Source organism: Taurulus bubalis (genome assembly GCF_910589615.1).
Source record: "Taurulus bubalis genome assembly, chromosome: 1".
Classification (NCBI taxonomy): Eukaryota; Metazoa; Chordata; class Actinopteri; order Perciformes; family Cottidae; genus Taurulus; species Taurulus bubalis.
In genome coordinates, this window is record NC_136589.1 from 5,072,419 (window position 1) to 5,100,345 (window position 27,927).

Genomic DNA, 27,927 nt, shown 5'->3' on the forward strand with positions numbered 1-27,927 from the left:
ATATCTTATATAACATCATATACAAAAGTATAAAAAACATAATTGGTAGTAACAATATGCTAACAGAAAATAAAGTACAATGTAAACCGTCCATATATATGTATATGTATATTTATATACATATACATATATATGTGCATACATGACGCCTGCGCCAAAATATAGGAAAAAAAAAAAAAGGATCAACCGCTCAGCCACCAAATGAATGAAAGAACAGAAATGACCATGAATTACTAAGGTCATTGTGTAGTAAAAAAGCTTCTGGCAATCTGTGGGTGTATTACAAAATAGAGAATTGACTATTTTCATAATTGAGTGAGCAAATTCAACTAAATGTACCTTTTACAATGACCTATTTACTCTCCTCTAGTTGAAGTTCAGTTCCTATGATGATTCCCAGAATACTTTTGAACAAAGGCCAGATCAAATGGATCATTTGTAGATCACCAAATGAATTGCTGAGATGAAACTGTTTCCAATAGGAAACCATTTCTATTTTAGCTGCTGTAAATATGTTGAAGCGCTGGCTAAAGCTAAGAAGACATTTAGTACAAATCCACTACAGAACAACAAACTGAACGTGGAGTAATGTGCCAACAGCTGTGTTGTGTTTTTTGTTTGTTTGGCTTCATACTGACAGTGGCTGGAGCTCCGGTGACCACAATGACAAATACATGGGAGAGAAAGAGAGAGACAAACACAAAGAATATATGATTTAACTGCAATAAACAGTGTCCATTGTTATTGGAGCCGAGTGAAGGTGGGAGGACTTGGCGGGATCTCCCCCGACTCTAAGTGCTGCTAGTTGGCTGCTCCTTCTCAACTGTGAACTGGCCAAAGCCGTCGCACCTTTACTTGGCCTCCAGCTGCTGCAGCAGGGGGTTGGCCTCGCCCTCGGGGGTTTTGACGCTGTCTGTCCTGACGATACATGTGGGGCGGTGCCGGTTTAGCATGAGGATCAGTTGCTGTCGCTCCAGCTTCAGCTCCTCAATCTGGGCCTTAAGGCCAGAGTTTAGCATCTCTAGTCTCTCCGATTCCTGTGAGAGGATGGAGAGAAAAGGAGGTCATACAGCTGATACTCCAGACATGTTTGGGCGATATTAAAATACAAGATACATATGTGAAAGTTTAAAATAATGGCAAAGTGACTGTGTTTCACCTGTTGTAGATAATCTGTTCTCTCCTTCTTTTTGTTTCGACATCGAGCCGCCGCCACTTTGTTTTTCTCTCGCCTCCGTTTCCTCCTGTCTGCCTCTTCATCTCTCTAAACAGAGCAGGTTGAAAAGGTTTGAGATTAAGTTGTGATGCACCTACTGTACATTGGGACATCCATGTTTCAGGACAAAATGATGATAAATGATGGAAAAATATCATCTCATCTTCTTTACAGTACATTTGGCTGTAATAGCAGTAGCTTTGGCCAAGTCTTCTTCACCATCGAGATCGACAAGCAAAAGCAATGTGAGCTAAATAAAGAAACTAACACATTTCCTATGTTTTTTAAATGTATATTATACTAACTTTGTATGCACGTTTAATCAGTTTAACATCAATTTAATGAAGTGACCATGTGTGACGTGATCCAAGACAACGAGGCCATATTCACCTGTAAATGCTAATGACAACGTTTTCATACTACTGTTTTAAAATGTATATTTTGACTTTTCCCCCTGGACATCCAGCAGTATATTTAACAGTATCGTGTTCTGCTATGTCCACTAGGTGGAACTGTTGATTAGCACATAACGCAACGCTGAAATTGCAAGGGTGTTTTCACTTCAGGCAAATTGTTTACGATACATTAGGCACATTGTACATATAGTTAAGCTATAATCTGTATGATTCATTTGAAATATTCAAATTCAGTATTTGGTTTGCTGCAAATGTTAATTTCACTGTGGATAAATCCTATGAATGTTCAAGTGGTCACGTAAAGTGAGTAACATCTCAAAATGCACTATTTGTATTGACATGATCTCGTCGGCTCCTCCGTGTTTTCCTATACCTCTTTTTTGATCACCAGGGGCCTCTTCCCCAGACTGCCCAGGAAGTGCAGAGGTGACAGCATTGTGCCGAACTCCTGGAAGTCCCCGAATTTGAGCTCGTCAGTCAGCGTGGTGGCTGAGATCCCAGCCAGCGGACCCAGGCTGGGCAGGGAGCCCGCTGTCACAGAGGGATCTGGGATTCGTCCTGGCATCGCGTCAGACTCGGTCGTGACCACAGCTAGTAGGCAGAGGGAGAAAATGGAAGACGGACTCAGACGGCAACTAAATCAGATCGATGAGAATCACATAAAACTCTGTCTGCTCTGCTTGTTATAGAACATACTGGGGCATGACGGTAGAAAAGACATTTTACAGTAACACATTAGCAGCACACAGACATGGAAGGGCTTTGTTTGTCACAGTCGGTAGCAGCGCTTCAAGAAGGCATATGCCTGAGGTGCACTGTTCCCTTGTAGCAGTCAGACTTGCCTTGCTGATGAATTGCTGGTCTGTTATAGGAACCGGATGCTAAGGCTGCTCTCATTAGGCCTTTTTACTATTTTGCTTCTTTTTTTTTGAATGAATATGCGGCCATTAACAGGGATCTTGGCAAGAATTTGCCTTATTTAATCCCCAGAGGCCAAAAGGGAGATGAGTGACAGTGTACAAAGCACACTCAGACAAATTCCTCTTTATTTCAAGGAGAACTAAAGAAATGGCCATGGTTTCCTCCTTGTCAGGAGACAAAATTCCAAAATTAGGCATAATGGATTAAAATATGAACTAAATTTAACTTGTTTGGTTTAGTCACATGAAAAATCGAAGTTGACACTGTCTACTTATTATGATTTGTGCAGAACAGATTTTTCCAAACTCATTTTGCACTATTGGCAAATGGCACCATTCGAAAATGCTGAACATAAATATATAAATATATCCAAAGACAAGTGTGTGAGAGCATAGCCAACCAACCAAACAGAGGAAATTACTACAACAGATTTCAAAGTCACATGATGCAGCCAAAAACTTGACCTAAGGTCAAATACTCAGAGACCTGTCGCTCACACTACAAGAAATAAACGGCAGAAAACAGAGAAGACTAATAGATGGGGTTCTAAGGGAAGAGTGTGCGAAGACCAATTGTGCATCTACTAAACAGTAATGCCGAGAACATGAGAACCACACGTGGGAATAACTTTTAGTTTTCGCTTCCCCAAACAAGTCAAAGAAGAAAGTGAAAGGTCAAGGTTATGGCACGTGATAGGCAATGTGTCTTGAAAATTGTGCAAGGCCAAATGGATGTGATTTGTAATGACCTGCATTCAAAATGTGGTTTTACATTTTAATAACGTTAACAAAAGCTGCCTTAAACATTGATTAAAAAAAGGATTCCCAAGTATGGTCCACAGTGAAGGTATGATTGAAACAGGCTATTTAACATTTGTGTAATTATAATTTTATTGGTCTCCTGAAGGTCCAAGAAGTCAAAGTATTCAACTTATACTGATTATTATGAGTATTTGTTTTAAGCTCTAAGCACTTTTACAAAAAGAAAAAAAAACTGCCGGTTATGAACATTTTCAGTAGTTTCTGAATATGTGGAGTCATCTTAAGCCGACTACACTGTGTTGCAGCATGCATACTGAGGCCATTGGTCAACTTGAAAGCGGAAGTTTTTTTTTTCTCCAGTGCGGCATTTACCTTACGTAACTTTGTCTTCCCATCAAAAGAGCTGCAGTGATAAAAACGTTACCGCCCGTCTTACAGGACGGATTTCGCTTCCGATTAAAAAACAAACACACAGATTAAGAAGCAATGCACAAACACCAACGAGCCCGGCTCTAAATAGGAACATTTTGTTCTGAATTGTGCACGCCGCAGTTCCATGTAAGAGGAGCATGCAAACAAAAGAAAACACTTCTTTCTGTAGCATGCTCAATAAGATGTCCGGTCTACTTTGAATACAAAAACAAACCCACGTAGAGCTCGAGACTGCAGTAAATGGAGTTTAACCAAACGCATCACAGCGCCTCGCTCCGCTCGCTCTGACCAATGCGTGGCGCGACAGTGTGGAGACATTATTCAGCTCTCGGTTTACGAAGTTGTGTATACTGACCTGACTTTGATCCCAGGTGCAACAAATGTCCTTTCTTCTGGTCAGCCGAGGGTCGAGAGTAGATTTTAAAAAGTGGAAATCGTTGCATCAGCCCGATTTTAAACGTGATCCTCAATCTGGGAGGATTTGGGAATGCGGAAATTAGGCTATGCCAGCCAAACGTAAGCAGGGATGTTAAAAAAGTAGCCTACATAGTGGGGGCAGAAGTGGGGAAGTCGCACCGCTCCTCCCATAAAGAAACACTGAGGCTGCAAAATGCAACGACAGAATGTGGCTCCGATGGAGGGAGGCCTGGAAACACAGCAACACAAACACACGCGCCAACCGAAAATATAGACGCGGGATCATGTTAACGAGGGTTTAGGGAGGTTATGTTAAAATAATATTCAAATGTATTTTACGCTTTTGCCTTAACTCTGCCTTGCACGTTATATTTACTTTGTGTAATTCTAACTATAACATTTTAAATACAAGTTTTTCATATTTTCACCTTGAACAAGAAATAGATTTATTAGAAAAAAATTGCAAACACCAGCACCAAACTCCACTCTGAATGTAGATTTATTGTAATTATTCAGCAGAATAGATAAGCATTCAATGCTCATTTTTACTTATTCTTAAATTTAACAAATAAGTCAAAGTCTGAAAGGTAAAAAAATAACTCATAAGTTACATCTTGATAAGATATATATATATATAGCATATAGCACTGGATGTTTTCATGGAAAACTTTCAACGAGGTCAAACCACAGTTGAGGACATTGAGGTATGCACTTAACATGGATGAATACGTAAATACAACATTTATAGCAATCAATACACTATAAACACAAAACCATACTGATACATTAAATTCCACATTACATCTTAGATCTAGTAACAGATCAGATATTGATATATATAGATATATATATCTATATATAAAGTTTGAAAATTATTTGGAATCTTTCAGCATGCGTCGTAAAATCAAAACGTACTTCAGTCCCACCTGTAAAAGTAAAAGCCATGCTTTTCGCTACATCACTCGGTTGGCTCTGTATCTGGAGAAAGTTTACATGTTTGCTTAGTCACAAACACATGACATGTCATGAATGTATTCCTTGCAGTGTTACAGCATACTGTGGCACATGTTGCTCAGATCATTTCAAAGTCAGGAACCGGCAAACAGAAACGCTAGAGAGATCACACAGATCACTTCCCTCTGCACATTATAAGGCCAGGAGAGTCGGGGAGTTGAGGAGATCAACCGATTCAGCCTTGCCCCCTCCACCTTTATGACCGTCTAGTCCCTCTGTGAGACAGTCCAGCTCGGGACACGCGAAAGTGAACACAGACAGGTAGCTGCTGCAGGTGGGCGTGGAGGTCACCACCGGAGTGCTGAGAGGCTCCAGGTCGCTGGAAACAGACTTATACAGGGTCTCCCAGTCCGAGACCCCGAGAGAACTGCTCAGATCGATGTCTGGCACGGATCGAGCCGTCTCCATGGGGGTTTTCTCCTCCAAACTGGGCAACATATTATCCAGTAGCCCATCCTTAATGTCCAGAGAGGGCTCAAGATCGCAGATGTTGATTTCAGCACTGGCGCACAGCAAGATATTGGAGTTCCCAGAGATGGCTGTGGACGGATCACTGGAGATATCCATGTCTTGGAGCGAGGGAGCTTCCTGGGTGCCATCCTCTGGAAGCCGGTCCTCGTCTGGACTGGGCGGTAGCTCTGGGGACCCCGTGGGCTCCTGGAAAATGGACTCCAACTCTTCTGACATCTGGCACACTGGTTTATGTGTGGCAAGGATCAATTCAAGCCGCTCTTTCTCTTTGAGGAGGTTGGCTATTTCTGTCTCCAGGGCTGCTTTTTTCTCCTCCAGCTCGTCTGTCTCCTTTGGATAGATCGACATCCAGAATCATCCACATTGGAAAACACAGACAGACATTGGGTGCATATGACAGCTGAGTAAATAAATCACTGTTTACTTACAATTTGCAGTGTGTCCGTGAGTTCCCTCCGTCTGTTGCGACATTTGGCTGCAGCCATTTTATTCCTCTCTCTCCTTACTCTCTTTTTCTCTTCCTCCTTTGGAGACAGCTGGGATGTGAAAGAAATAATTCAGTCATTACCTTGAAGAATCCAGCCGTTTCATCCTCTAATCCGCTGCATCTGTTGCCAATTCCCCCTCTGAAGAATGGCAAAAGCATGTTTCGCTGCATTGCGTCTAAAAATAGACCATTGTTGCAGACTTGCTGTGACCTGAATATAAATTGACTGCCTAAGGAAGGCACACAGCCAGCACACGGCACCAGAGGAGCATGCATAATAGCCCTGTTGCAAACAAGGAATTCAGACTAGCTTCTGTAAATTTACACTATTGACTATTCTGTCCAATGGCAGGTAGACTTCATCTGAGCTAACCTACCTGCTCTGTTTTCCCCTTTCTGACAGCATTTTTGCCCTTGTTCCCGCCCACTTTGGGTGTTGCCTGGTGAGAGCTTTGTGGTTCATTGGCTTGGCTGCTGCCCAGAGACGGGGAGACAGATGTAATAATTGTAGGCTGGACCATCCACTGGAAATCTGGGGTAGAGGAAATTGCAGTGACTGTTGGAACAAATGGAGCGTCTTCAACGATCATGTCTTGGTAGAGCTCCTGAAAAAGGAAATAATCCACAATGAGGACTTTCAAAGAGATTTCTTAGAATAAACATATTCCCATGCTGTTAGTGGCTTCAAGTGGATCATTTGTGATAATAATCGTCAATTAAACCCACACATTGTATGTTTAGAGACTAAAACAGAGGGTAGCCTGCATGTGTTATATTTTCTTGAAATATAACAGTCCAGAAATAGCCTTCTCCAGATCAATATTTGACTTTATCATGGTTTCTGACGTCAACGCTGACGCAGAGATGCTGTGGAGTCTCCTGAATGGATTTATTTTTCTCAATGAACCGCTGCATCGACACGCTCACATTTGGTCCCAGGACGTCGGGATCATAACAACCCAAGCAACGGTGCTAATTTATCACATTCAATCCCACGCTGATCTCACCTTAAAATTGTTCATCAAATGTTTTTACTAAAAAAAATAAATAAAAAAAAAAACATGTTAAAAAAAAAAAAAAAGCCCACCGAGTTAATTAAAATCGTATCAATCAGTTCCCCCCCTCCCCCCACCTGGAATGCTAAAAAACAAATCAATCCGTGGACCACATACAAAGGGGGGCTCAATTAGCCTGTCAACTGTAAGCGCCTCCCGGGCTGCATGTTGAATGTGTGATAAACAAAGCCATTCATACCTTTGCATTGCTCTCTGAGGAGGAAGCTGGAGAGCTCGCCTCCTCTGGCGTCTTTTGGAAAAGTGTCCCGACAGGAGACTCTGGCCGGCAGGTGGTGGCGACTGACTCCATGTCAGGCGCCAGGTTATTATGATACATCACGAGGGGAAAAACACACACACACGTCCTGGTCAATGACAAATATGACTCTGGCCTTGCGCTGGGCAGAGCGTCTCGGGTCTTTTCTCCAGGTATATACCTGGTAACTGGACGACTAGAATGCAAGCCCCTCCTTTTATGCTCCGCTAGAATTTTATGAATGAACCAAGACTGTACCATCCGCGGAAGGGGAGGGTGGTCGGACAGACAGACAGACACACGAGCCTACATTTCGGGGTAAAATAACATTATTTTGACATTAAGCTTCCTGTATATTTCCTCCACGTATGATGTGTCACACCATTTCTTCGATATGGTAAACACTTCGTCACTGCACGAAAGCCATACAGCAGTTTTCACTCCCATTCACAAATATGGGCTTCATCTGAATGCAATGTGGGGTGAGAAACGTGAGTCTATTTATAAATACATATATGAAGGCTAACCATTTCCTGGGCGGTTGAAAATCTGATGTCCTGGTTCAATCATGTATTCAAGGTTAAGAGACACTTAAGCGATAGAGATAAGCTTCACCTTAATAGACCGGACAACACATCCAATAACGCAAAAGCTCATTTAATTGCAAGGTCAACGTGACGCATTTTGACGACCATTTCAAAAGTATAGTATGTTGCCTAGTTTATATTAACCACATGTCCTCTCACCATTTAATTGACATGATATACAGGCTTCTCCATGTTTTTCTTTTTTTGACTTATAACGTTAACCGTCTGACAGACATCTGGATAAACTCAGCACTTTAAGGGCTGCCTTTCCAAAAGATAAGAGTCAGACGCTGCCGGCAGACGTAATGCTGAATTGTTTACTTGAGGCGGAGGCGGTGAAGAGGAGAGGCTGCACATGTGGGGGCGGATAAGTCACGTGACGCAACCCGGAACTGGAGGGAGCAGAGCGAGAGGGGGGGCGGGGCTGCCTCTGACAGTTGCGGAGGGCAGCATCCTTCGCTCTCGTCGCGGTAAGGGACTGGCAGCATGTCTCCACTCTGCGTGTTCCTGCTGCTAGCGGTCCATTTGGACCCGGTGCTTTCGATCACATTCTACCTGCCGGTCAACTCGATGAAATGTCTACAAGAAAACATCCGCACAGACGTGCTCGTCTCAGGCGAATACGAAGTGAGCCAACATCCAACAAGTCTGACTACTTTGAAGGTACCATATGGCAAACTTTCTTACACTTCATCTCGTTGGTTTCTTGAATGAAACAAGTTGTTCTTTATGTTTTCATGTAAAAAAAAAAAAAAATGCATTTTAAAAATACATCCTGCAATGAATATTCATTCATCAGTTTTGATATTCTGTCAAATATTTGTTTTAAACACAATAATCAAAAAAGGTAGTTGCATTTAAACAAAAATGTAATTCTGAAAGAACAGTCTAATAACATATGTTATCAACGTTGTGCCATTCTTTGTAATAGGGTTCTTTAAGATCAGGTAACTAGTCTCGTGTCATGTCAATATAATATTGATTTATCATCCAGCTTTACCCCAAAGGCTTGAGAAGACCTGCTGCCCCATGGAGTTGATAATTGAGAGATCTAGTTGAACCCTCCGTTCACCCTTTCCTCAGATCACTGATTCTTCGTTGGAGACGTTGTACATCAAGAAGAATGCCACAAAAGGGAAATTGTCATTCGTAACACAAGATTATGAACAGATTGAAGTTTGCTTCAGCAGCATATCTCCAATGGGTGAGTGAGGTTTTGGGAAAAAAAATATATAATTTCAAATTGTTTGAAAGAAATACAATCTTTTCTCAGTTCATTATTAGTGATAGGGGTAACATTCCAACTCATTTGGAGGCCAACATATGCATACCTATGCTGTGAAGTCATGCTAAATCCTGTCAAATAACATACATATGGTGTTAATGCTCGTCATTAGGCACTGGGAAGGTCCCAGACCAACTGGTCATACTGAACCTGAAGCATGGTGTGGAAGCCAAGAACAACAGAGAGGTGAGGGGTCATGTTAATGCCATCACATCAATTATCATCATTAGTATCAATCCCAACTACTACTAATAATTTAATGTATGATGGCGCAACATAAATCTTGCAACCTCTTTGTCAGATGGAAAAATTGGAGAAACTGACCCCCCTCGAGGCGAAGCTAAAGCGTCTTGAGCGCCTCTCACAGTCCATTGCAGATGACTTTACCTACCTGAGTAAACGATGGAAAGAGATGCAACAAACAAATAGTAAATTAATAGAGCAATATGTTTACTGGAGATGCAAATCACCACTTGGGCAGGAAATTGCAGCTGCACTGTTAAATGTGTCTCTTTTGGCCACATCCCTGTGTGTGACATCACAGCAGAAGAAGAGCAAGCTTGTGGGTTTGAACCGAGTTGCAGCAGTTTTCTCCTCAAGTGTGATTCATTGCTTGATGCATCTGAAACTATCAAGTTGACGTGATTTAAAAAAAAGAAAGAAAAAGTGTTGACACTATTTAACTGCAAATTCCTTTCTTGTGCAGATTCCACCAATGCGCGAATGCGGCTCTTCAGTGTCATATCCGTCTGCTGTTTTCTTGCATTGGCCACGTGGCAGATCTTCTATTTGAGACGATTCTTCAAAACCAAGAAGTTGATTGAGTAAATAAGCCTCAGGGACTGAAAGTCTGGGAACAAATGCAAGGACGCTCCAATGTGCCTTTTGCTGCGTTTATGATGTCACATTTCCTGATCCGATGTGAGGACAGGGATGTCGTATGTGTACAGATTGTAAAGCCCTCCAAGGCTAATTTGTAATTATAGGCTATACAAAATAAACTCAATTGTATTTTGCCGTGGCATATTTGAAGGGTTCGTTTAAAGAAAAAACACAACAGATATATGTTGTCCTCCATGAAATATCAATCAAACTGGTGTTGGGTTCTTTTGATAACAAACATTTTTCATTCAGAGGGCCAAAATAAAACTCATTAGAAAACTAGAGGTACTAAAATGATATTGAGTGAGTCTTAAAATCATGCTTTTTTTTCACTGTGCAGTCAAGGGAATGTCAGTCAAATTGTTGTTGTTTAAATCAGTTAAAAAAAATGATATACAGTATTAGCAAATGAGCAATTCCTTTATAAACAGTTTTTGTTATGACTTGTGTAGCTATTTTGAGATATATATATATATATATATTAAACATGTTTATACAGAAAGGGAATTTTGATGAGTTACAAATAATTTAGTTGACAGTAAATACACACCCACTTATCTATTTCCATATAGTTCCCACGCTTTATACATTCTTCTCAGCTTTTGGAGGTTGGGTTTCTGTAATTCCTACAGGAGACAAAAAGGCTTAGTCACCAACGCATTGTAAAAAGCCTTAAATAGTATATTTAGCACACAGTTCAGATGTGCTAGTCCATTCGAGTACCTTCTCGTCTTTGTCCAAATGGAGGGTGTCTACTAAGGGAGCGATGGATGGACGGCCATGGGCGCACTGGAAGGGCAACTGGCAGGAGGACAGGGACGCCACCAGGCTGCAGCATTCATCTCTACTCAGGCTGTCATTGAATTTGATGGCACCTGTTAAATGCACACATGTATTAAAGGGATTTGTATCAAGATTTCATTGGGAAACTGTAATTTATTGAATCATCAATGCACAAAAAGTAAACTGGAGGGTGGAGAGAAATAGTGGAACCGTACCATGGCATGCTAGTGAGGCGAGCACCTTCAGCACAGTGAGAGGCAGCGTTCCTCTTACTCTACCAGTTGAGCGGAGTAACTGAGAATAAGAATGAGGCACGTTACCCTTTATTGAGTCAATGTATACTTTCTCCACACAAAAAAGGTTTAGGGACTAGAAAAACGTTTCCAAGCTTACCTCGATCTGCTCTTGAAGATACTCCTGATGTGCGATTAAAAGGGAAAAATATGAACCGTGAGATGACTTGGCTAAATGAATGATGCAGTAGATGGTGTTAATACGGAGGTTTCATAAGTCTCACCTTAACAATAGGCTTGATAACAGATGGTCTCCCCCGCCTGAGCTCATTACTCTCCTTTTCCATGAAGCACAGCGGTACCTTTCCTACTAAAGCGTGTGGATTCGCCGCCTGTGAGAACTTCACTTCCAGGCCCAAACTCCGCAAATGTGCTTCACAAGACCTTTCAGAGGAAGAGTGTCCATTAGCAATACAGAAAACAAACGTGCCAATGTAGTAGTCCGTGGTATGAAACCTCAGTGTCAATTTAATTCAGGTCAATTAGAATTCAGTACAGACAAAGAAGTAAACGGAAAGAGTTTGATCTTTAAAAGCTGCGGCATGCAGTTTGACAAAAATAAAACAGAACACAGCCATGGTGAAAGTTGGTTTAAAACATTTTTAAGATGAGCCACAGGCGAGCGTATCGTTCATTTTGGTTATGAAAATGTTAATTGAACTGAGGCTGTGACACTGCACACACCCTTTAGTCATCTTTACTGCTACCATCCTTCAATTTGGATGTTGTAAATACAACACCTACTCTAATGAGTAATACTCGCGATACGTTTCAAAAAGTATTTAAACAAATTTCCTTCAGGCATACTGACTGAACAAATTCAGACTCTCAAACTTTCTGGTTTTTAAGTATTCTCATTTGCTTGCAGTAATGTAAACACAGTAAAACACACCTAAGTAGCCTCTGCTCTTCCTCTGTTACACTGATCTGGAGAGGTGGCAAAATGGCTGATGAACACAGACGTCTCTCCCCAGGGGCTTCTGGGTCGTCCTCATAAGAATCTATGACAGGACATACATTTATGACTGAGGTATCACATCAGGGTCCCAAAAACAGCTTTGTTAATCGAACATTTCATTCTCAATAGTAATGCTGTGCATTGTCTTTTTGTTTGGTTACCTGCAAGTAGATTTTCAAGTCGAACTCTCTCGTGTGCAGCGTGTTGATCTACCAGCACCAGAAGGTTTCCTGGGGATTCAACATAAAGAGCATGAGATGCTGATGAAACAACAAATGACAAGCAGTGAAGTCCCGTCTATACCTTCAGCGAGTGCTGCAGACTCCTCATCTCTCGTATTGATAAGACATGCAAGAAACTTCTTATCCACCTGATGAATAACCTAGGAGGGAAATAAATAGCAATTACTTCATTACATCAATGAAGGTTGAATGGATGAAGCGTTATAAAGAACATTTTGTCAGAACATGCCAAACCCAAAAAGAGAAATTTGCCTTCATTGAGTGAATCATGGCCTTAGAAAAGCGGTATGGAAACAGGATGTTGTGGATCTTGACAGCCAGTCCGTCAGCTTGCCCACTTGATACGTCCACACCAACCTGAGGCCACAGATCATAATGCATCACTAAAAACAATCAATTGAAATTTGAATTATTATTATGACACTAAACTTAAAAAAATCATTTGAATCCTTACAAAGCTAAACACAAAAGTTGTGTTTACCGTAGGAGGGCAGACAAACACAGGATTATTCCACTTTGAGTACAGCGACTTCAGTGAGTTGGATCTCTCAACATTGAAATCTGATAAGACAAACAATATTACACATGAACACAAACAAGTCAATATTCCTTTTGTATAGTGTGTGTGTGTGTGTGTGTGAGGCAGCCTACGATCTACAATCTGATCTGTCTGTCAGTGGCGTACCTCCGTCATCAAGCCCTGAACTAATCACTCTGTCTGTCCTGGATTTAGGTAGGAAGGGCAATACTAGATCCACATGAAATGGGTAACATCTGTTTTCCATCCCTACAGTTCAAGAAACAGCGGTGACAGAGGAGGTATTCTTGGTTAATGTTGAGTACTAGTCAACATAACCTGCTGAGAAGCTGCTCACTCACCCCTTTCAGAGATGACACTAACTGCCATATTGGTGACGTCAGATATACAGCGCGAAAGTGTTTCTTCAGCCGCTGGGTCTTCGTATCGGCTGAGCCCAGTCACTTTGTTGATGTAACTAATCTTTCCCACAGATGCATCGTAGTGATGAAGCCAATCCCCCGTCGCTGTATCCTCATCCGTCTCGGCCCGTGCAGGACCGCCACAGCGGCCATGGGCTGGCTCCGGATTCGGTGCCTCGCTGCAGTGACTCTCGTCGTTATTGCCGTCTCGGCTGCCATCATTACCACGACAGGTATTGTCCCGTGACCTAGTCCTCGACAAGTGTGGTAATACGCTTGAATCGTCTGTCCTGTGTCGTTTCAAATGGAAGAGTTTAGCCGCCAAAGATTTTTTGCCTCCATTCTCCCCCGAGGCTGGTTTTAACTTGGCGAATGCCGAGATGGTTAATGGGCTGCGGAGGCTGCTCCATGTCGCTTCTTTTTCTGTACCGCCACCATCTTGCTGGTCTTTCTGGCAAACAGAGAAGTTCTGGGAATTCAGAACGAAGCCGCCTGTCTGAGGACGTCTGGTATTGTTCTCTTGAGGAGTTGCTTGAGAGGGTAATTTCAGTTCATCAGCTTGACCGCAAGTTCTTCTGAACTTCTCAAGAGATCCAAGCTCCTTACGCAAAGACAACTTTTGACAAGTTGAAATTCTGTGTATCTTTGAGGGAATTATGTCGATGGATGGTTTCTGACAAGTGCCGGCACACAGTGAGATTTTGCGTTTTGATGCAACGGATCTCTCTTCACATTTCACATTTTCTAAAACTTGTTGCTGAAATACTGACTTGTTGATTTGAGTTTGCAGATTTTCATGAATGTATGGATCAGACAGGCTGATCCTTCTGTTACGTATTGAAGTAAATTCATGTCCTCCTGCACCCTGGCAGTCAGGTAATAATTGTTCAATACTGTTTAAAGCAGGTTGAATGTGTTGATAGATGCTGTCTAGTGGAGCCACTCTCCTGGCTGAAGTGGTTGTGTTTAATGGCATCTCTTTTTCTTTTGAGGGTTCCAGTTTTTCACTTTCTAGTGGATTCGACATAAAGACTTGAGTGTCTTCCCCAGCGTCACTAAAGATTGCCTCCTCTTCCACGGTCATGTTATTATCAGATGTAGCTTCAAGTCTAGCCAAATCACAGAGTGGCTCACATCTATATTCTTTGTTTGTACTCTTTTCCAACTCATTTGCAGTAATCTTTTGCTTCTCCTGTTCTTCAGCCTCTTCCTTGCCCTCCATCAGACCACACACCTGACCAACACTTCGATAAACACGATTAGATGCCAGTTTCATTCCAAAAGTACAATCTAGTGAGGAAGCTCTGCCAGCTGCTTGGTCACCATTGCCTGTGTTTTGTCCCTCTTGGTCTGTATTGTGAGTGCAAAACAAATGGGGAGCTACATAGTCCAAGTCATCTTGAGAAAGCACAGCCACCAAGTTCTCCTTGCTCAGGAAAGCTTTCACTGCCTCTTCTATGCATTGCAAAATCTCATCCCAATCTTTGAACTCTATTAGAGTTTTGGCAGGCTCAAGACATATGTCATACTCTGAGAAAAGACATTTGATATTGATGATGTACACTCCATTCAGTTCTTGGCTTCGTTTGTGCTTTGGACTCCTGGTAGCAGACTGCCCGTCTGGACTGTCGTTTTTCTGATTTGCACTGCTCAGTCTGCGAAGGAGAAGGTTCAGGAGCTTGTGTATCCGTGTTTTCAGGAGCAGTCTGCCGTTCACATACAGGAACTGCAAGCTGTTATTGTAGTGGCCTTCTCTGCCAATGTAACCGATCACTTCAAACTGGCCATGAGTGTGGCTGATTTCTCCAAGTTTCTGTGCTCGCCCGAGGCTGTGCATCTGCACAAACCTGTGGTAGGTGCTCCTGGCTTTAGGAAGCTGCACCGTCATGGCTCCTGTGCAGTCGTTCTTCAGGGTGAAAGACACTGAGGGCTGCATCAGGGAAATGGCCTCCACCCTGTGTCTGATCCTCTCGCCCTCCAGCACAGCATCCATCCTCTTCCTCCGCACTGGCATGTTGTGGAGGAAGTTACATATGACAACAGTCGTCCCCGAAGAGGGTCGAGCAGTCTCTGCTTCAAACACATCCATGCCCTTGCCATCCTTAAAGATTTTGACGTGCGTTTTCACTGATGATCTGGTCCGGGTGGAGATTTCAACTAGAGTGGCTAGTGAGACGACACTTGCCAGGGCTTCACCTCTGAACCCATACCACCTGAGGTTGTCCAGGTCTCCCACAGTCCTGCATTTGCTTGTGTAGTATCGCTTTCCCACGCACTCCATGTCCTCAGCCCTTATCCCAGCACCGTTGTCGACCACCTGCACTTTGAACGCCTCCATGTCCACCCTCACCCCCACGCAGGTCGCCTCGGCATCAATGCTGTTGAGGATGAGCTCCTCTATGCACTGCTGAAGGGAGGGAATGGCGACCCCGGAGCGAAGTTTGCCCTGCACTTCTTCAGGCAAACACTTAATCATGGTGTTAATACAACGCAGGTGGCTCACCTGTCCCGACCCACTGCAGGATAAAGTTCATAACATTAGTCAACTGGCTTCGACTGGTCCCGTTTCGAGCTAACGCCCAGTGATGTACGTTAGCTATACGAGTTCCAAACATGGCTCCAACGACAACTTTTTTTTTATTGCAAAACGGTTTAAAAGTCGGGATAAAACTGCCAGTAAAATTAATATAAAATCAAACTGTCGAAGCCCATGCTAAACTCAACCTCCGGTGCTGTTTACAGTCAACGTGTAACATCGAGAGCAGAGCGCAGCAGCCAACAGCCCAATCTAACAGCGCCATCTTGCGGTGTGAAGGACTCACAGCTTCGTCATTTTCTTTTACTCGTTTCAACCAGCTTTGAATGTGCGTAACGCCACCTACTGGCCGGACGTTGCTATCTCATGTGTCAGTAGACGAGGCTCTATGTATATACACTGTTTATATGTATCTAGTTGGCATTAGTACAGGTCAACAATTACAGATGCACTGTAGCCAATTCATACGATTCTTGTCAAGGTTAGGTGTCTCCAAAGCGGCCCATTTGTTCTTTAACCATATCGTTCTCACGGTTCATTTTTTCCCAGCATCTTTCCACTAAAAGAAATTCCATTATAGGTTCCCTCCATGTTTTCAGTGGAGTGTACAAATATTGACTAAATAATTAAATCAATACAAGTAAATTATCTTGTGATATTAATTTATAGAGCCAAGGGAGGACATGTACTATATTCACTCTTAATTCCTCTCGATTCCTTTCATGTTATAGTTTGTCTATATGTACCACTTTCTTTCCGACATACAACAAGTCAATATCCAATTTCATCACATTCGTATGAAGAAGTGGTCCGATTTTTATGTTGTATGCCATGTCTCCTCCCTCTATACCTCTTGGCAAGTCTGGCATTTTGATGAGTATTTATTCATTCATCAGGCTCCCCTCCGACTTCTTCAGTCTGTCTTTGTGGAGGCCAATGAATGCAGAGGCGACAGATTTCAAGGTCATACCATTGCCTGTTTGCTCACCAGGATGTCTGCTTGATTCTGACTTGTTTGCAAATGCCCCCTTCAAACAGATTTACAGTTTATTAACAGTGTCTGTTAAGTAATGTTGTCACCTCATCAAATATTCCCTTATGCGGGTTGCTACAATGAAATTCAACAACGTGATGCAGGCTGGAAGGAGTTTTATTTGTATTATACCATTATGTTAATATATATATATATATATATATATATATATATAAATAAATATAAATATTAATAATATTAATTTCCTTACTTGAACTGCATTCCAACTAATAAAATAAACTAAATAAATAAAACATCCGCGTCAAAGTTAATATTGCAAGTAAAATCTACGGGTGATTTTATTTCACGACGTTAAAAGATGAGTGTTCCAGGCTGTCGACCGCTTTCTCGTTCTTGAACTCGGACTTGGTTACGTGTGACTTGGGGCTCCCGGTGGATTTCAGCCATTCTTGCATCTCTTTCACCTGGCTGCGTGGGCCTTGTAGCTGCCCCTGAACAGTTCCTGCGTCTGTGTTTCGGACCCATCCCACCAGGCCTAGCTTCCTCCCCTCTGCCTGGAAAAGGAAACACAGAGGATTATCAAAGAGACTGATGAGTAAGACTTCCATGGGAATATTAGTTGGATACATTGCACGTGATGGGTTGTGAACACTATACGACTTGATCTCTAAGCAGCATATACAGTGTAAAAATAAATTGCTTGTTGTTCCAACTCAAAGAAATTAAACATTTTTGTTAAAAGGACATGTTTAGATTCATACTTGCATTTTAAGTTTTCACTAGAAAAATGTTTACAAACTTTAATAAGTAACACATTATTTTTCTCGTCCTACATATAGAAACTCAAAGTCCAGTTAATTTAATTCAAGTCCTTCTCCAATTTTTACCTCAGTAAACCACAAATCCATGACATGCAGTTGACAGCTCAATGAAAAGCTTGACATTAGAGGTGTGTCTCACTCTTAACATATAGCTAAACTATATGTGTCGGCTCACTTTGTATCACTGTCAAACTCACTTGAGTGTATTTCCGAAAAAATACGCCTTGCACTCTGCCAAAAACTTCATAATCCACTGAAATTAGGTTTTCGTTGCTCATAGTGCACCTGGAAAAGGAGAAACACGACAGTAGCTAGTGGCATCGCGGGGGCTAAAGCTATGCTACCATAATCCATGTCATTATGAATTCTCAAACGATTTACAACCTGGATAACCAGCACGTTTAGCGTATTATTCACGCTGTATGAATACAGGAAAGCTCGCTGCGGCTCATATAACTCACATGAATAGCGCAAGGAAGCCGTGAGACACTATCCAAAAGAGCTCTTTTTAAAAACATCCGGGACTCCACTTCCGGAAGTGACCGGTGGACCAATCAGAGAGCACCCGAGACGTTTGGTTTCTAGGCAACGAATGTTTGGAGGAGATGAGTCGCATCGTCAATGTGTCTATTCCCGAGTAGCTTTATTTGTCACAGATAGTTTTAATTCAGACGACATTCAAAAGGTGAGTTACATGTCTAAGATTCTACACGTGACCGAGAGCGCACCCATTATACAGACGCTCGCTATTTTATGACATTGACCTTTCTCATTTGGATATAAGGAATGTTGTACAAGAAATGCCATGTCAGCAATGTTTTGTTTAAGTTTAAGTTATTTTTTAGGAGATATCTGGATAATCTAGACTTTTTGGATTCCTTCTCCACATTGGCTTAAAGGTGAGCTTGACGGTTCACTCTTGACCTTAAAACAAACCTCTAGTCAAGGTCCACTGGCTTGCATATTCTGGAGCTTTTGACCACGTAATATTCAACAAACTTCATCTGCTGATTACTTTTTGGTTGACATGGCAGGTGTGTGCCCAATAATGCTCAAACTGTATGTCATGTAAAGAAAGTAATCGTCTACTGTAAACATCAGCCTGTGCGTTGGTTAAAGTTGTCAATGGCTGTTGTCAAGGTCAAGAATACGTTGTCAAGTTCAATCTAAGGACCTGTGCAATAAAAAACTGTTTCTACATAGACTTATTACATATAAATGCAGAGGCTAACTTGAGACTCAAGCAAAGTTGATTCAGTCACACTAGTGCTTTTACTCCACACATATAGTCATACACTGCAGACAGCATTTTCCTTCACTGTTTTCCTCTTTGAGCCTCACTTTTTTGCTGCTTTTCTTTTCTTCTTACAGATTATAGCGTGACAAAACCCTCAGCTGGTGTGGAGGGCTCAGGTGTTTGTTTCACAACAAAACAACCTCAAAGGCATCAGCTGAAGTCATGAGCACACACACAGGAAGAAGACACAGTCCTCAAGGGCAGCACAACATTGCAGGAAAAATAAATGGCAATGTCTATATTCAAGCACAACATGGTGTTGTACCTGGTAGAGCAGATGGAGTAAACCGTCCATTTCCAAATAAGCCTGTTAGTCACAGAAGGTCTCTCCATCCCAGGAAACAAGACTCATTTGATCCGTGTGATTTGGAAAAAAGTACAATTACAAAACAACCAAGAGGCCCTCTGTTGACCCAAGAACACCATTCAAATGGCACCAGAAAAACCAAAGGAGCCCAAGATCCAAGAAACGACTCCGACAGCAGACAGACCAGTGGAGAACTGCAGATGGCCAGAGCAATTCATGCAAAAGAGCTCATGCTACAGGAGAAGCTGTGGAGCGTAGAGGAAAAAATAAGACAAAAAATCCAGAGAGACACGGCTGCACTTGATGCCCGAAAGAGTGAGAGACACAACTGGGGACAAGCAGAGAGGGGGAACACTCAGACAACATCCAGGCTGGCTGAGCAGCAGAGGAGAGAACCAGTGAGAAGAAGAGAAATGAAGATGCAAGAAAGAGGACATGAGGATGATAAACAACACATGAAGGCACAATATCAAGAAGAAAGGGCCAGGGGGAAAATAATGGAAACAGAAGTTGCACAGTTACACAAAAAAGATCATAGAGCAACTCACCAGATCCCAGTTCCTGAGCAAGAAGTGAGCGGAGAGCTGAACAAACCACGGTGGGGAAAAGTGAAGGAGCACACCAGAAGAAAAGAAAGGGATGACAAAAATGGCATTTGGGGAGAGACAGGTGTGAAGTCACATGATGGAACAGTGAAAGCAAAAGAAAGACATCAAAACCCAGCATGGATGCTCGATAAAGGTTGGAAGAGAGAAAACAAATACGGGGAAAGGACATGCAAGGAGATGTTCATTTCTGACGATGAACAAGATGTGCCTCAAATGAGTCGGCAGAAAGCTCCTCATAAAGTTGCAACAGAAGGAAGGAAACTGCCAGTGGGACCAATGCTCCCACCAGTCTCTCATCCCTCACATTCCAGCAGACCAGAGATGGGGCAGCTGAGACAGGAAGACAGCGCAGATGCCAGCCTCCAGCTCTTTCCTTGCAAAATGTGCAACAGAAAGTTTGCAAGCGAAAGATTACAGAAGCATGTCCAAATCTGTGAAAAAGTGAAACAAACCCATCGTGGAGTCTTCAACGCCTACCTGAACAGGACCAAGGGATCTGCCGTAGAGGAGTTCTGGAAAACCCACAGCAAGAGTCCAGAGGTAATACGTCGGCCTCTTTAAACGGGCCGCCCTGTCCTTTAAAAACAGAGGGTTAACCCTCCTGAGTATTTTGACCACTCATACATGGATGGAGTATTGTTTTTAAGCATTTGCCGTTTCTGTTTTTATTCAGGTTTCAAAGAAAAAGAACCAAAGACAGAACCAGGTAAATACAAGGAATCTGCACGAAGGCCGACTCCCAGGTGGAACCTCACAGCCAAAATGGTCCAAGTGAGGAGATCAGAACTGACCCGGAAACGTTGGCTCTGAACCATTTGAACAAGAAATCAACAGCTGATCAAAGCCCTCCATCACCAGCTCCTTAGCCAGTAGTCTCTGAAATGTCTCATTCAATTCCTCATACAATTTTGTTTCAGATCTCTTGTCTACATTGCTGTCATATATTCCATGTGACCTAAAACTGTCTAAGATGATTGTTTTGGGCTCTTTACCAGACTAGCACATATCATTTTATTAATATCACCGATTAGAAATAGCTGTAGGTTCTTTTATCTTACATTGTGGAAAACATTGACTATTGACAAAAGACAACGGTTTTATTTATGGATTTTACACAAAGAAAAACGAAACAGCGCGACTCTGACAACTGTTACATCTCCACAACGTTTGGTTAACTGCTGACGACAAAGTAAACCATATTTGTTAGATGGTGTCAACAGCTAAGGCGCAGCATTTTCATATTTGCACACATTTTGGTTTCAATAGCTTGCTAAGGCACTGACTGTATTTAACAGCAGCTTGGAAGCGAAGGTTTTTCACACTCACACATTATGCAAAATACAGCAAAACAACATCAAAGAACTTGTCAGAAAGTACCAACGACAGATGCAATTGTTAAAAATGCAATAAGAATACAACAACATTATAGCCGCAAGGTAAGCTCCATCATAAATGCTTTCACATTCAAAGAAAACTGTTCATAAGTCACAAAGAAGACTGATGTGTGCTTCCCCATCATGAATTCGAGAGTTAAAGAAGGCAGTAAAAAAAAGTAACTAAGAGAGCAGCTGTTAAAAAAAATGAAAATCAGTAGTTTCGTGTTTCACACAAATACCTTCATATGTTAATAAAACATGCACGTGTAAAAAAGTATATATTTGCATGAGAGAATTAGAATATGTTCATAATAGCGTTTCTCATTAACAAACTGTGTTAGAAGCTATTTTGTATTTGATACTTTCACTTTTTAAGAATATCGAATGTAATCCCAATAATTAAAAATAAAGTGATGTATAATAAAAAGTTTTGGTTTCAAATTGGAAGAAGACGCCAACATGAGTCTTGATCAATCTGGACGACATCCCAGCAGCCCCTCTCTCAACGATTGACAAGAAGAAACCTTCATCTTTGGATGCATTAGTTGGTCTTATGTGTTATGGCACTAAGGATGGAAGCCTCACTGGTGACATCCCTCAAAGTTAACAACACCACCAGAACATGAACTTAACATTCACGTTACAGAAAAACACAACGATCACTTTGACGACATGTTGAATCCAGCCAACATTTCAGTCTGTGGAGAAACGAGCTAGATGCACAGGTGAACACAGGTGTGCATATGAGAGCGTGCAAGGTATTACACAGTATTACACATGTAACAGATTGTAATCAGTGTTCTATCAAACGCGTGCACAGCATGTAACCTCTGTGAATGGGCACGAGGCTGCAGCCTCTACTGCATGTCCAACCAAGCCTCCGATCTCCATCTAACCAGCTTGTTTGACTCATGTGCTATTCACACTCCTCCCATAATGAAGACATCTGCAGGTTAAAGTCACACACTGGCCCCTGTAGATCGGCCCCCGTGGTTTGTGAATGCGCCTCCTCTTTCTCCTCCATCCCCGGGCATTCGGGCATCAGAGGGATGGTTTCCGTTATTGTCACAACCTGCTTCCCTTTGCGCTGAACGATTGATCGCTGCCCAGAGCCTTTCGTTCTCCTTTTGCTGCTCGTTGACCTAGAGGCGGCAGGAATGCGTGCTGTTACTCACACAAGGATCACACTCAGCACTGAGGCGGACAGGTGGCTCTTGGGAAACATTTCTTACCTGCCGCTCGAGCATTTGGATCCTCAAATCTTGATTAGCGACCGTCTCTCTCAGCTGCAAAATAAGCTCTCCTGTCAAATACGGTGGCAACAGTGTGTAATGATCAGGTCATGATTTGCAGTGCCGAGTGTGCAGATTTGATACCTGTGTGACCTCGCAACTCGCTTTGCAGCATGCGCCCGTTTCCCCTTTTTTGCAGACGTCAGCCTCCTCCAGTCCATTGACTTTATCACAGCTCATTCGTTTAGTCTGAAAAATAGTGGACATAGTGAATGCGTTTTTAAAATGCAGTATTACACAGTATGAACATCAGGACTGTGACACTTGGAGTGCATAACTCATGTCTAGATAAGTGAAAGGACAGTTATTTTGGCATTACCGCGAGGTCTTTCTTAGTGCCGACAGCTTCTGCCGCAGCCGTTAGCGCTTTCAAATCCTCATAAGGCACAGTGACGCTCTCGGAGATGGAGGAGAGCTGGTCAGGAATGGATATGTCATCTGGTATCGGGATGAACTCTGCATTCTCAAGCTCCTGTTGGATGAAAATCTCCCGGAGTTAGAACACAGAGTCTCCATTCAGAGGTTTTTTGTTTTACCATTCCATGGTGCTTTCATGACAACACACCTTTTTAAGCCAGAAAGGGCAAGAGCTGTCCCCGGTCTGACTGGTCAGTGACGACATCGGACTCTTCATGAAGCACTCCTCCGTATTATCCTCCCTGGTACCACCAAGACCCCGGTCACGACCCTCCGTCTCTGAACCAGGTTCTATGTCCAGATCCATGGTAGATGTCGACGCCCCCTGGCCTAGTCACACACACACACACACACACACAAAATGTAGACTTTCAGGAGTGGATGTATTCCGAAAGTAAAGAAAATGAATCCACTCCATCCAATACACAAATTAGTGATCAAAGAAAAGTATATACCACTACCAACTGATATTCCACTGCTGTTCGAGCGAATAGTCTTGGAGTTGAGCACTTTCTCTGAAAAGGAGAAAATATATTAGACGGCTGGTTGCTTGCACGAGTACAATGTGCAAGTGCCTGGTTGTGATTACTAACCCATTATGATAATGGTGTGCCAGCCGCAGCAAGAGAGGTCCGGTACATGGTGGAGGGAACCAAAGATAGGCCTTGGCATGGCAGGGCACACCTCTGAACCAAATTCCTTATCAGCTGGCATCCCAAGTCGCCCGTTTCCTGCGTTTCCCCATGCAAATATGTGATTGTCTGCAAGGGATACAAAAACAGATGATGATGTATTACCAGGACCAAAGGGCGGGGGCTTCTGGAAAGAAATGAACACAAAAAAATGTAGATAATATTGCAACAGAAGCACTACAGGTCTGGGTATGGTCTTACCCTTAGTGGCTGCAATGGTGAAGCCGTCCCCACAAGACACTTTGGTCACCGTCTTCCCTCCAAAAGGTCCGACAAGGAGCTGGACACCCTGGTGTTTCTTAAAGTCCTTCACACCCAGCTGTCCGTACTTGTTGCAACCGAAGGTGATCAGACGGCCACGTTCTGCAAAAGTGAAAAATCATGTAAATTTATGTTTCTGTGAAATGGTGAAAAATGACACTACCATGAAAAATAAAATCAGCCTCTTTAAACGGTACCATCAATGGCAGCTGTGTGGGTCTTCCCTGGGGCTATGACCTGAATCTTGAACCTCGCCAGCTGCTTCACCAAAGTCAGTGTAGTGATGTACGGGATCCCCTGAGAACCCTGGCGTGGAAACAGAAAAAGAAACCAAACATAAACATAGCTGCATCCCTTAAAACCTCGATGACTGCAGTCCTGTATGTATAGCCCAGTACCCAGTACCTCTCCAGGGTGGTTTTTTAGACCAGAGATTCCCTGGTTCAGACCCAGCTTGTTGAACTCATTGTTTCCACATGCTAGGACTTTGCCAGTGTCTGTTAAAAAGAAGGTCCCATCGCCGGCACACGACACTGAGGAGATGATGGCGCCTTTAGGGAGCTCCACCTGGAAAAAACAGACGACAGACTTTTGATTGCTACATAGGCGACCATATTGCTAAAAACGCTTATATTTGACTGCAAGAGTCAAGAGTATGCCAGAACAGGAAAGCAAATCTTACTTGCATCGGAGAAGAAAAGTCATCTTCACATTCCAGGCCAAGACGCCCTGCACCATGAAAATAGAGTCAATTATACTGAGAACGCTTATTTTGACTGTATTTTCTTAAAAGACCACTATCTCCACCTGCTGGCTACAGCTATAACAGTTTACACAGCTCAAACAGCCCACAGTAAATACAGCAACTCCATGTACCATACTCTCCGCAGCCCCAGGAGTAGATGTCCCCACTCTGAGTCATGACCACCACATGGTTGTCTCCGCATGAAACCTGGCGGACCGGCCGCTCCTCAAAGAACTCCAAAAGCACTGGTTTCAAAATCTCCATGCCGAGCTCTCCCTCCACTCCAATGCAGCCGTAATAGTCTGACCCAAACATGTACATCTGGTCCTCATCTGCAAAAGCAGCAGCAAAGGGTTCAAAATGCATCTTTATAAAAAAAAAAATGTTTTTTTTTTTTTTTGTCACTCACCGGTGACACAGGCAGTGAAGTCCGCCCCACAGGCCACCTGGCGGATGGCCTTCCCCTGTAGCGTCTCCACCTTCCTCGGCTGCCGGTACGAGGCCTGGTCTCCCTGGCCCAGCTGGCCCACCATCTTGGCTCCACCTTGGACATTCTGAAGAGAAGTTTGAGAGCGCTCCTTGTAGTGACGCACAGGAACAACTCGAACCAGTGCATCTCTCCCTAGAATGATGGGAAGCGGTGAATACTCACTGCCCAGGTATACAGCTCCTTTTCCACTGTCACCACTGCAAAGTGACTCTCTCCTGCGCACACATGTTGGGCAATGCTGCCTCCTTTAAACGTGTCCATTTTCTGGGGGGTGAACTTCCCTCCACCCCAGAAGTACACCTCCCTTGAGCGTGTGGTCACCACAGCAACAGGGGTGTCAGTCACTGTGCTCAGCCTGTGGTGCGCCCAGGACATCACGTGAGTTAAATACCACAGCATATTACTTCAGGGACTATAGACAGGCTTTAACAATGGAGAATATGAAACAACTGTTAATGACTTACTTTGGCCTTTTCATTGCTGAATTCAGCAGAGCAACTCGCTCTTCAAGCTCCCTGTTAGAGAACGAAGATGTCAGTGGGTTGTCATGAGTGCTCTAGTCTAAATAATGTTCCTAATGAAAACACTCTTTTCCCTTTTAACCAACGTACTGTCTACAGCAGGAGATGAGTGGCTGGTCCAGAATCTCATCAGATGTCGGCCTCTTTGCGGGGTCCTTCAACACAAAAAGATCACAAGAATCTGAACAACCCTCACAGAGGCCAGCTTTTTGCTGAGCACACAATGTGACCTCTGCCACCAAATCCCTTGTTTCGTAACAATCCAACTCTTCCCGTCACTCACTTGATTGAGGCACTCGTACACCAGTGCGATCAATGCGGATGAATACACATCCGAGTTCACTTCCATAGTCCAGTTGCCCTGGACTATTTTCACACAGAGGTTCAGAGGGTTCTGGTGGACACAAGCAGCACAATGTGTTCATTCTGGAGCAGGGGGGGGGGGGGTCACATGTTTTTGAATAAAGCAAATAATTAAAATGATTTCTAGCAAGTTAAAAAGACCAACCGTTGCATCGAATGTCCTTGTAAGAGCCAAGACTTCAAAAATGACGCAACCCATGGCCCAGATGTCGGACTTTAAGTTGTACTTTGCTCCCTGGCACAATTCAGGTGACATGTAATATGGAGTTCCCACACACTGGATTTACAGAAGAAGAAGAGAAGTGAAAATGAAAACCCCATTAATATTCATCAAATCATAGTCAGTCTGGGAAAATATATATTGGGGGAAGTCACAACTTACAGTCTCTGCCATTGAACACCCAGAGTCTAGCTTCTTTGCGAGGCCATAGTCACCCAGCTTGATGAGGTCTGTCTTGGTCAGAAAAATGTTCAGAGTTTTGATATCCCTGAAACACAAAAAAAGGATGGTTGCATTATGGAAAAAAAAAAAACGGTTACAAACAAAAATAAAAAAAACTCCTGCAGACGTCACCATTGAGGGCATGGACATGTGCTGGTTAACGTACCTGTGTAGGATGCCAGCCTTGTGAATGTGGGACACAGCTGAGGCTATTTGGTACAGGTACCAGATGACCACCTAAAGAAGAAGTGAAAAGGAGAAGATATAATAGAGAACAGTCTGTTTGTGTAAAACACAGGCAATGGTGCACTCGTACCTCTTCACTGAAAAGTTTCCCATTCTGTTGGTTGATTTTATCATACAGGTTTCCTCCTGTGACGATAAGGACATTTAGCATTCAGTCGCAGATTAGACTGATCTCAATCAAATCTTCAGAGGGGACTAAATATCTACTTACCATTACAATACTCCAACTCAATGAGCAAGGTGTTTTTATCCAAGAAGTAATTGAAGTAGGCTATGATGTTGTTGTGCTCCAGGATGGAGAGGATGCTGATTTCATTCATGACATCTCTGCGCTCCTTTTCGGAGAGGGAATTCAGCTCCACCTCCTTCCACACCACCAGAGAGTTGTCCTAAATAATAATAAAAATAAAAATAAAAATAGGTCAAGATGTTGTCTACAGCACTTATTATTATTATTATTTACAGAATAGACAAAGAAGGAAAGTACAATATAATTGGTTCACAATGCATTTTTGTAAGGGATGGAAAAGTCTGTAAATCCTCATGCATCTTCCCAACTGGACTACAGGAGAAAGAAGCAAGGCATGGGAAAGGGGAAAGTAACGTATCCACTTCTCACTCAGGAATGTCTCACAGGGGTATGGAAACAGGAGCAGTGAGCCAGACAGGCACATCCTGGACAGTAAATCATGCAGCACTTGAGGACCTTGTAAACTTGCACAAGACATATTTCCCTTGCCCTGTTGGTGAGGTAAATATGGCAAATGAAAGAAACACTTTCCACAACAACGCTATTTGTTGCATGGCATAAAGTGCGATCCGTGCCTTTTAATCAAAAGAAAACACACCACAAACCCAACTTACCTCTGTTCTTCGGTACAGGGTCGCTTCTCCAAACGCCCCCCTCCCGAGGATCCGGATAGGAATGTAATGCAGCTTCTCCTCTTCGCCATTATACGTCCCCGACGCGGATCGCTCACTGACCACAGACCCGCCGTCCAAATCGGAGTTTAGCGAGTCGAAATGTCTTTCATAGTCCCCCAGTGACATGTCTGTATCGGGAATGGTTTGCAAGCGGCAGTGATGGAAATAACCCGAGCAGGC

General features: G+C 42.9%; 6 protein-coding genes across 6 annotated transcripts; 1 reads left to right on the forward strand and 5 right to left on the reverse strand.

Moving 5' to 3' along the window:
• Positions 1-4,225, reverse strand: LOC306749157 (jun dimerization protein 2-like). Its single transcript, XM_079232414.1, has 4 exons — positions 4,102-4,225; positions 2,006-2,223; positions 1,160-1,264; positions 1-1,037 (listed from the first exon to the last, which is right to left on the reverse strand). The coding sequence occupies exons 1-4, from the start codon at positions 4,187-4,189 to the stop codon at positions 852-854; spliced, it is 597 nt and encodes a 198-aa protein (XP_079088540.1). The 5' UTR covers positions 4,190-4,225; the 3' UTR covers positions 1-851.
• A 1,084-nt stretch (positions 4,226-5,309) lies between these two features.
• Positions 5,310-7,542, reverse strand: LOC306743658 (protein c-Fos-like; the record flags this gene model as incomplete). Its single annotated transcript, XM_079226193.1, has 4 exons — positions 7,390-7,542; positions 6,513-6,740; positions 6,077-6,184; positions 5,310-5,978 (listed from the first exon to the last, which is right to left on the reverse strand). Exons 1-4 carry the CDS (start codon positions 7,525-7,527, stop codon positions 5,310-5,312), a joined length of 1,143 nt encoding a protein of 380 aa, XP_079082319.1. The 5' UTR covers positions 7,528-7,542.
• Positions 7,543-8,513: 971 nt separating this feature from the next.
• Positions 8,514-10,300, forward strand: LOC306738057 (transmembrane emp24 domain-containing protein 10-like). Its single transcript, XM_079219886.1, has 5 exons — positions 8,514-8,696; positions 9,117-9,237; positions 9,431-9,504; positions 9,620-9,746; positions 10,025-10,300. The coding sequence occupies exons 1-5, from the start codon at positions 8,520-8,522 to the stop codon at positions 10,144-10,146; spliced, it is 621 nt and encodes a 206-aa protein (XP_079076012.1). The 5' UTR covers positions 8,514-8,519; the 3' UTR covers positions 10,147-10,300.
• Positions 10,301-10,426: 126 nt separating this feature from the next.
• mlh3 (mutL homolog 3 (E. coli)) lies at positions 10,427-15,891 on the reverse strand (the record flags this gene model as incomplete). The annotated part of the gene is made up of 13 exons (XM_079228595.1): positions 10,427-10,826; positions 10,924-11,075; positions 11,199-11,277; positions 11,377-11,400; positions 11,501-11,660; positions 12,169-12,277; positions 12,396-12,494; positions 12,538-12,616; positions 12,729-12,833; positions 12,958-13,037; positions 13,162-13,263; positions 13,356-13,946; positions 14,739-15,891. 13 exons carry the CDS (start codon positions 15,889-15,891, stop codon positions 10,755-10,757), a joined length of 2,805 nt encoding a protein of 934 aa, XP_079084721.1. The 3' UTR covers positions 10,427-10,754.
• Positions 15,892-17,206: 1,315 nt separating this feature from the next.
• Positions 17,207-18,282, reverse strand: acyp1 (acylphosphatase 1, erythrocyte (common) type). The gene is made up of 3 exons (XM_079215139.1): positions 18,228-18,282; positions 17,964-18,051; positions 17,207-17,499 (listed from the first exon to the last, which is right to left on the reverse strand). Coding segments are annotated over exons 1-3 (306 nt in total). The 5' UTR covers positions 18,230-18,282; the 3' UTR covers positions 17,207-17,283.
• A 2,649-nt stretch (positions 18,283-20,931) lies between these two features.
• nek9 (NIMA related kinase 9) lies at positions 20,932-27,873 on the reverse strand (the record flags this gene model as incomplete). The annotated part of the gene is made up of 23 exons (XM_079215128.1): positions 20,932-22,496; positions 22,587-22,640; positions 22,731-22,835; positions 22,966-23,118; positions 23,212-23,393; positions 23,519-23,578; positions 23,657-23,824; positions 23,957-24,118; positions 24,214-24,322; positions 24,422-24,583; positions 24,699-24,745; positions 24,893-25,093; positions 25,171-25,315; positions 25,414-25,606; positions 25,716-25,766; positions 25,863-25,927; positions 26,056-26,166; positions 26,281-26,412; positions 26,518-26,623; positions 26,744-26,814; positions 26,894-26,949; positions 27,035-27,212; positions 27,688-27,873. 23 exons carry the CDS (start codon positions 27,871-27,873, stop codon positions 22,314-22,316), a joined length of 2,880 nt encoding a protein of 959 aa, XP_079071254.1. The 3' UTR covers positions 20,932-22,313.
• Between the last annotated feature and the right edge of the window lie 54 nt (positions 27,874-27,927).